General features: G+C 36.2%; 1 protein-coding gene across 1 annotated transcript; it reads right to left on the bottom strand.

The window, feature by feature from the left end:
• Window positions 1-4,297: 4,297 nt before the first annotated feature.
• On the bottom strand, window positions 4,298-9,568 carry LOC119628907 (uncharacterized). Its single transcript, XM_038012988.1, has 3 exons — window positions 9,034-9,568; window positions 8,226-8,307; window positions 4,298-7,727 (listed from the first exon to the last, which is right to left on the bottom strand). The coding sequence occupies exons 1-3, from the start codon at window positions 9,566-9,568 to the stop codon at window positions 4,298-4,300; spliced, it is 4,047 nt and encodes a 1,348-aa protein (XP_037868916.1).
• Between the last annotated feature and the right edge of the window lie 223 nt (window positions 9,569-9,791).

Here is a 9,791-nt window from a genome sequence, read left to right as displayed (position 1 = left end):
TAATGGTAGTACTTACTCTTGCGGGCTCACAAGCTGCCCTACAACCAGTAATTACGCAAATAAAGATTGTTGCGCGTTTTACTTTCATTATTACTGTAAAAACTGAAACCTTAGAACTCATATCTCAAGGTAGGTGGCGGCACTTACGTTGTGGATGTCTATAGGCGCCGGTAACACTTAACACTAGGTGGACCGTGAAATCGTCCACCCATCTAAGCAATAAAAAAATATCGTGGAAGTCATTCGTGAACACGTGCTAAGTGCGTATTCCATTAGCAAAATTGGTACTTGCCTGTGGGATTCGAACACTGACAGACGCATCGCTCGGTAAGAATGCATCTTATCCTTTTAGGCCACGATGACTTATGTATATTTTACGAGTATATTATACAAAGATTAAACACAACAAAATTAACCCTTTGCGGTCCTAAAACTAATGCAATGCCAATGCTATAATATGCCCAATACGCGTGGACATTAGTGGACAATGTCCGTCAAAGGGTTAAAATAAAAAAAGTTAGCTTTGTCACTCAATAAATTGGCGATTAAATCTGTAGAAGCTTACAATAGTAGTACTAGTTAAAAATAATAATTAGAAATTATTGAACATCCCGAAATTATTCCACATCAAAACGAATACTTAAGGTATTAAATGTGAAAACGAATGATGAAAAATTTTGAATATCGTCGCTGTCAACCCAAAATCTGCTATGTGCAAAAACTCTATTTTGAATTAACGAGTAAAAACATTTTCGTATATAATTTTTATATAAAAGTGAATTTTCAAGAACTATATCATATGAAAGCTATAGATAAATATTAAAACTATAGACACATAACAGTTTTTTTTATACGGTAGATAGGGCTGTGAACTATACGAAAAGGTCAAAAAGCAAAAATCTCCAAAAATGCCCATAGCAGATTTTGGTTTGACAACGACGATATGTTACTTGTCCACGAAGAAATCAAGATAACTACTAAAATGTGAGTAAATATCGTAAGTCCATCAAAGTGATTTCAAACATATTGCGTAGGTACTCTGGTGCCTGGGAAAACCTAGAATAGAATTTCTAGAAACCTGCAAAATCCATTCGATGGTTTCAAATAGTGCTCTGCTGGTGGCAACTACAGCGCATGCTCGAAACTGAGATTGCCCCGCGCACTGGAGGCTGGCATCATTCCACGTCCAGTCGCCGCGTAAATTTTACGTTTCCATTTTGCTCTGGTCTTACTTACCTTTCGGAAAGTTCATCTCGCGGTGTAAATTCAAACTGCAGAATGTCGGGTAATGAACACATGCTAACGCTACGAAAAAGAAATCGCGCGATTTAATATCCTATCGAGCATATTACAGCGGCGAATGTGTGCAACAGAAATTCAATTTTAAACCGTCTTGTCGATTCTCGGGATAACTTTACGAAAGAAGTTTGTGAACGCGAACGCGACTAGTTTACGGTTTCATTATTATCTTTCGACAGTTTCGTGTCCACCATGTATATGGAAATCATAGTTTACATCTACTTCACCTTTCTTTTCTTGGATATCGTATTGTGCATAGGACTTCATGTTCTTCTCAAAAAAATATATATAAAAGGTCGCGATCCGTTCGCACCACGACGATCCGATGATCTCGAACTTAATCTCACTTCCCAAAATGAACAATAAATCCTGTGTTGAAGCGTGTGGCTGGGAAACTTCAATAGATCGGCAAGTACGGTCATATAAGTTGTTTTTATAATTCGTAATATTTATTATGAAAGGAAGGCTATTTTTTTAGTAATTAACTTACAGTTTTTTTTTTTCGTACAATTTTATGAGATTTCGATAATTTAATTAAAAGATAAAATCTGAAATCACAATTAGTGTTATGAAGATTTAGAAATCAATTGAAAAGATCACAATCAGACTCCGATAGAGTTATGCATATGTTGGCACATTATAGCATAGATACGATCATATATACGCCCTCGAATCTTCTATATGTCTTATTTTCATGGGTGCCTAATTTTCTAATTTGCAATTCAAGTTAATTGTTGTTGTGGTTTGTTAGTGATTCTTCTTTTTAGAAGTTTAAAAAAAACAGAAGTATAGCCTTCAAAACGCCTGTTCTAACACAATTTGAACCTCACATTTCCTAGTTGAGACTATTCCAAACTTAAATCATCTATTTCGTTTCATTTACGCAACAAACAAACACACTCACCAAAACACCGGCTTTCGCACCGGATGTAACAACATCTTATGCGATGACATCCATTCTGGTTCAGGTTTAGCAGATATATGCCTGATGCTTCGACCCTTTAAGCTTTAGTACTAACGGAAAACAGTATGACAGCGGGTAGTTTCGTTCTTTTTGAGAAACGTCTTCATCTTTTATTCGATGTTTAATGATTATATTATTTATTCAAAAGATCGATGGGTCGTTTGATCTTAAATATCAATGTGTTAAAATAAAACAGAAAACATTGGAATTGAATAAAATTTTAAAATTAGCGGTCCTGCTTTTTTGTAATTTATATTATTACCTATTTGTGATTACAATAAAATAATTCCCATTTCGTAATAAAATCAGGTTATCTCATGGTAAATTAGCTTGACGCCTTGCCCATTTCTGAAATTAAAACCAAGTTTTAATTAGGTCAGGATTGCAACGCACATCGCCGCTGTATTCAACTAATTTAACTACTGTAATTCGTTTAAAACAAAACAACAACAACAAAAAAATTGGCATCAAATAAATTTCTCCGTCAGCAAATTGTAAAAGAATTTCTTCAGACGCATCATCGAAAAAAAAAAATGGAATGCACTAATGGCTTTGAGAATCCAACTTTGTGCTCGAAAATATAATATAAAACTTGTTTTTCTTTTTGTAGATGAAGCAAATAACAAAATCTTATTTATATCAAATTTGAGCCCATTAGTTGGAGCCAAGGAGCATTTAGCCGAATTAATTAGGCTATTTGGTATAATCGGTAAACTTGCTGAAGTGATCGTGCTCGACAATAATCTCGAGCGAGGTGGGGCTTTTGTTATCTATAAAAAAGCTGAAAACGCGCAAAAAGCCATTCGTATTTTACAAAATTATAACATTCTTGGAAGTGTTATCGTAAGTAATTAGAAACTATTTTGTATTCATTACATAAATTTATCACGACAAATAATATATCTCTAACTACGAAGCTTACCGTTCTATAGTTTTAAATACTCATAAGAACCAAGTTCACTTTTAGGCTAATTAAAGGAAAAATATCTATTTTTTCTTATATGTAATTGTAATACAATTCAACTAATATCTATATTTCGGTGGTGTGACATTGATGAAATATGAGGTCGTGGCGACATTACAGCGCTGACGAATAGTAGCTTCAATGACGTATATATAGAGAGATTACAAGTGAACCCAATTAGCTTAAACGCTATTTTCTCTGGTCTAGATTTTTTCTGTGGACGCCAGAAAACTGTTCGACGACGACGGCGACTTAATAACGATTGTAGAGGCTGATGCGGCTTAATCTGCCTCTAAGATAGCTGCGTATTTAGACCTCAGCATTAAAACAATAATGAAACATTTTTATCAATAATGAGAAAGAATTATTCTCGAGATACGTAATTATAGTTTTGCATTAGAGAACTTCTTTTTAAAATCGAGCGCTGGTGATGCGGCGGAATAATGCTAGCGATGTACGTAATTAGGCGGCATAAAATGTCAATCTAAGTTAAACTGATGATGTTTGGGCTTGGTTCTTTTAATTTTATATTTTTGAGCGCAATCGATATGATATTTTGGTAGTAGGTAATATTTTTAGGAACTCACCGAAAGTCTGTGTCTTTGTAGTGATAATATTTGTAGCACTATCTTCATGGAGTGGCCACTCCTGTCTTCTTTCTTTGTTCTTGATGAAAAGCTTTCAGTTTTTTAAGTACTTACTTAGCTGCACTCAATATTCACCACTTTTTCGCGATCGCACAATTTTGATGCGCACGATTCAAATTCAATTTTAAAAGTGTCATTGATATAGGAGGGGAAAGGGGCGGGACTACATCGATGCGCTCTCAGTTACGTTCAAAAACATCAATGCTAATTATCCATTGCAGATAGCGTAAACATGCCCCCCAGTTTGAGAGAGTAAAGCTCTTTCAAAGTTAAACACTATAATAATATATGAAACCTACATTATAAATTATCTTATTATCTTAGACTTATTACTTTTATTATTCAATTAGACTATTAAATTACTACTTAATTATATTTCATTAGATTTTGTGGACTGTATGTATGTAGAATTATATCGAACCACTACTGTGTTGGTAAAGGATAAACCTTAACAACAGGTCTACGATAAGTACCAGTTTTCGTTCTAACGTTAACCACCCTTACAACTCCATCACGACCCGGAAAAGTTTCCTCTATTATACCCAATGGCCAATTAAGAGGAGCACTATTTTCAGATTGAAGCAGTACAACTGTGCCAGTTTTAATAGGAGTGCTATCTTTTTTCCATTTATTACGAACTTGTAATGTATTAAGATATTCAAGTTTCCATCTTTTCCAAAAAGACTGGACCAAACTGTCTACAATACGTTTCCTTTGGATGAGATTAGAATGTTCCGTTATCGTTTCTGAAGGTAGTGATTTTAATGGTGTTAAGTTTATAAAATGTGCAGGAGTAAGAGCTTGAGGGTCACATGGATCTGAACTCAAAACTGATAGAGGTCGCGAATTTAATAATGCTTCAATTTGAGCAAGTGTAGTCAACATTTCTTCAAAAGTGAGAAGCTGATTACCAACTATTTTATTAAGATGAGTTTTAACGCTCCGAATATTACCCTCCCATATACCGCCAAAATGAGGGGCTGATGGTGGGTTAAATTTCCAATCTATATTATTATCACGCAATTCATTTGCAAATTTATCTGCATACTGCTCAGAGGAAATCAATTTATACATTTCCTTGAGATATGAGTGAGTTCCCAAAAAGTTTGTTCCACAGTCGGTATAGACTACTTTGATTGGACCACGCCGCGCAATGAAGCGTTTGAAGGCATTCAGGAAAGCTGCTGTGCTCAAGTCCGTTGAGAGTTCTAGGTGAACTGCCTTGGTAACTAGACAAATGAACAGACAAATATACGCCTTTTGACTACGAACACCACGTCGCCTGTAGGGAATAATACGTAATGGGCCAGCGTAATCTATACCAGTGTGATAAAAGGCCTTTGTTTCTTGAACTCTACAAGCAGGTAAATCAGCCATCAATGGACATTGGTTTCGGGGATTTGCTCTATAACATATATTACACTGCTGTACTCGCTTTCTTATTATATTCCGAGCAGAGAGAATCCAGTAGTTTTGGCGTATCAGAGACATTAAGAGCTGCGGTCCGGTGTGCAAATACTTTTTGTGATAATAGTCTATCAAAAGGTTCACTACATGGTCACGAGCGGGAAGTAAAATAGGGTGCTGACTATCAAATTCCAAGTGAGCATTCTCCAATCGCCCGCCAACACGAAAGATACCTTCGTGAACAAAGGCTCTGAGCCGTTGAAATGCAGACGGTAATATTTTGCCAGACTTCACATTCTTAAGTTCTTTATCAAAGTGAACTCGCTGTACAGCCTTGATGATATTCGTTTCGGCCACCTTTAAATGGGAAATATCAAATTTACTCGGTACCAATTTAATAAACCGGAGAACATAAAGTACAATACGGACCAGCTTGGGCCATGATGAAATACGACATGCAAGCGTGTATAATATATTGTCATTCCGTGCATCATCAGTTGTGAATAGCATGATAGCTGGTTTCATTTCTGGAATATCAGTCATCGATGTGGCATCAAAATTCTTAACTGGCCAATCTGAAATGGGTAGATGAGCAAATCGGGGTCCACTGAACCAAAGAGGATGCTCCATCAATTGTGATGGTGTTAAGCCGCGTGAAAGACAGTCTGCTGGATTCTCTTTACCCGATACAAAATAAAAGTTTCTGGGGTGTATTTCATCCTGTATCTTTGTTACTCGGTTGGCTACAAACGTATGCCATCTAGCCGGTGATGAGTGAATCCATGCCAAAGCCACGGTGCTATCCGTAAAGGCAAATACATTACTTATTTTACAGCGATGAGAATAGCTGTCAATAATTGCTCTCATCAACTTTGCGAGAATCAAGTTACCGCATAATTCTAGTCTTGCCAATGACACGCATCGTAACGGCGCTACTCTGGATTTGGCACAAACAAGCGTAATAGTGAACTTATTTGTTTGTGGAAAATAAACATGTAAATAAACGACACCTCCATAGGCCTTTTCAGATGCATCAGCAAATCCCAATAAGCTAACTATGCACTCTATAACAATGCCAGTATGTCGTGGTATTCTAACATTTTCCAATATTGGCAACTCAGACACGAATCGATGCCAAGCTGCTACAATTTCAGGGCGAGGAGTTTCATCCCAATCTATATTATTAGCCCATAGTGACTTAATGATGAGCTTGGCCCATAGTGTAACAGGAGCTACGAATCCCATTAAGTCCCATATTCTTGCTATAACTGATAAAATATTTCTTTTAGTACATTCGCGGTTCCGTAAATTTACTGTGAATGTGAATACGTCTTCGGCTGGAAGCCAGTTTAGTCCCAGTATTTTTAAATAGCTATCTGGACTAAATTCTATAACTTCGAATTCTCTATGTGAAGAGGGTATCTTAGAAAGAACCTCTGGTGAGTTACTTGAAAACTTTACCAAATCAAAACCACCAGCATGAAACATTTTAATAAGTTGATTAGAAAGTTCGACCGCTGTTTCTTCATTCGCACAGGAAGTAGCCAAATCGTCAGTGAAAACGTCACTGTCAGCTACTGGAGCCGCGAGAGGAAATTGTGATCCCTCGTCCGTCACTAACTGGCGCACAGTCCTGATCGCAAGGAACGGACTACAACACAAACCGAATGGCACACGTGTGAATTCGTATAGTTTTATCTCCTCGCTTGGATCAAAGCGATACAACATTCTCAGGAATTTCCTATCTTCGTCCTTTACTAAAATCCTCAAGTACATTTGCCTAATGTCAGCACTAATCGCTACATTAAAAAGTCTGAAATTTAAAATTATTCTAAAAAGGTCGTTTTGCAAATTCGGTCCGACTTGTAATATATCATTCAGTGCCAGTCCCGATGATGATTTCATACTGCCATCCAATACTACCCGTAATTTTGTTGTACTTTTATCCTTTCGAACGATGCCGTGATGGGGAATAACATACTGGAGTGAGGACTCATTTATATTTCTAGAACATGGGTTTAAATATCCCTTTTCTAAATAGTCCTTAATGACTTTATCGTATTCTTGTCTCATTTCGGGTTCCAATAGCAGCTTACGTTCCAATGAAAGATATCCACGCATTGATGCTTGCAATGAGTCACCCAGCTTACTAGGAGTATCTTTGAATGGTAACGAGACAATGTAACGACCTAAGCTATCACGAGTAGTCGTTTGTCTATAAAGGCTTTCACACTCCTCTTCCTGTTCCGTGTATGTCTTGACGTCTGGAATATCCTCTAATTTCAAAAAATTACCAATACAAACATTATTCTCATTATCCAAATTGTCCTCACCAAAGGTGCAATGTGTATAGTATGAATTATCTATCGAGGGAGCTAATACCGGTGCCTGGCCGACTATTATGTAACCTAATGAAGTCTCAATTGCTACAGGTTCACCGGGGGCCCTAGAAATTATATGAGGTCGTAAAATTCGAGAGAATACATCGGAACCCACAATCAAATCTATACCACTAGGCTGTGAGAATCTGTCATCAGCTAGCTTAATGTGTTTTAGATAATTAAGACTTGAAGTATCGATCTTTGAGGTAGGAAGTTCACCTGTAATTTTATTGATTACCAGAGGTTGTATTGTAATACGCACTGATTCTTCAGTACAAGAGCAAAGTGTTAGACAACAATATCCTTCAATGGAATTTTTCACATCACCCACTCCGCACACTTGCTTTGTTTCGGAAGGATAAATTGATAAATTAAGTCTCTTACAAAATTCAAGAGTAATCAGATCTCGTTGCGATGCACCATCTACCAATATTCGGGCAGTACTCAAGAACGTACCCGAATTATCCATAATATTGCATATCGCTGTACCAAGCAATATAGTTTTAGTGGGCTGTTGATTACATACCGTCTTAAAACACTGCTGTTCCAATGCGCATGCGCACAGTGAATCTGGCATAGCGTTGTCTTGATCTCCGTCAGTGTGGGTGGCAATGTCTACTGATTTCGGTACTTCACCCGAATCACCTTTTGTAATAAAATGTAACAGCGAATGATGACTACGTGAACATGAACTACATTTTTCATTTGACGTACAATTTCGAACTGTGTGACTGGTACTTAAGCAATTGACACAAAATCGGTTGGTTTTGATGAAAGAAAACCGTTCCTTCGGTGTAATTGATTTAAACTTAGAACAATTTTTTAACTGATGGTACTCCGCGACACCACAGAATATGCATCTCTTCTGTTCGTGTACAACAAATGTTTTCACATTATTATTTCTTATATTACGAGGTTTGTTTGAATTACTTTGTTGAGAATTATATTTATTTATTCGAATACTATTGTTATTCGATATATTATAAGCACGTTGTAAAATATGGGACTGATTACGAATATAATTTATAAATTGAGTACAAGTGGGTAGTTTATCAGAATCAGAGTAGTTCATTTCGAATGATTTAATTAATTCTAAACTAATCTTCTTACAACCTAAATGAACAAAAATAAAATCTTCAAGACATTCTAGTTTTAATTGTTTTAACGAGCTTACTAACGAAGAATATTTGTCTATGTAATTTTCTAAGCTAATCGGATCGGCATCGTTAGCTACTGGAAGATTCAATAACGTATCAAAATATGACGCCGCCAAGACTCGCTTATCATTATATTTATTCACTAATGTTTGCCATAAAACTGAATAATTTTCAGCAGTGGGCATAAACCCTTGACAAATTAATTGAGCATTACCAGTCAGTTTACCGATTAAATACTGAATTTTTTCACTATCAGATAAACTTTGATTTTCATGGATTATGGATTTAAATGTTTCATAAAATATAGGCCAATTTTGAAGTTCACCATTAAACGGACATAATTCTAATCGCGGTAATTTCGGACACTGTCGGTAGGTCTCAATTTTATTCTCACCAACAACAGTGTTCGCCGTATTTTGCGTATTGTGACGCAACGACATTAGTTCCGAATATTTATATTTTATGCGAGAAAATAGCTCATCAAACGCCACCATTGACTCGTAATTGGGTTCTGTGGCGTCTTCATTTGATGCTAATAAATCATTAAGATCGTCCAGTGACTTTATGAATTCGGTACGCATCATATCTAAAGTACTAGCATTCGACATAAATACATCCACATTGCTCTCATTTATTTTAGTGATACTGTCATAAATGGACTGTACTCGAGAGAAATATGCATTAATTTTACTACGCATCTTACGTACATTACGATCAAAAAGTGATTGAGATTTAGAAGTAGTAGCCATTTTAACTAAGTAGTAACAAAGAAATTTAAATAAAATGTTCACCTATTAATAGTTTTTTCAAGTTGGGGGTAGCCGCTCAATCTATGTGCAACGGTTAAATTATTGTTAAATATCCGGCTCGAAGGACCAAATATGTTTGGGCTTGGTTCTTTTAATTTTATATTTTTGAGCGCAATCGATATGATATTTTGGTAGTAGGTAATATTTTTAGGAACTCACCGAA

The sequence above is a fragment of the Bombyx mori genome, chromosome 1 (genome assembly GCF_030269925.1).
Source record: "Bombyx mori chromosome 1, ASM3026992v2".
Classification (NCBI taxonomy): domain Eukaryota; kingdom Metazoa; phylum Arthropoda; class Insecta; order Lepidoptera; family Bombycidae; genus Bombyx; species Bombyx mori.
This window is presented reverse-complemented; position numbering and strand designations above follow the sequence as displayed.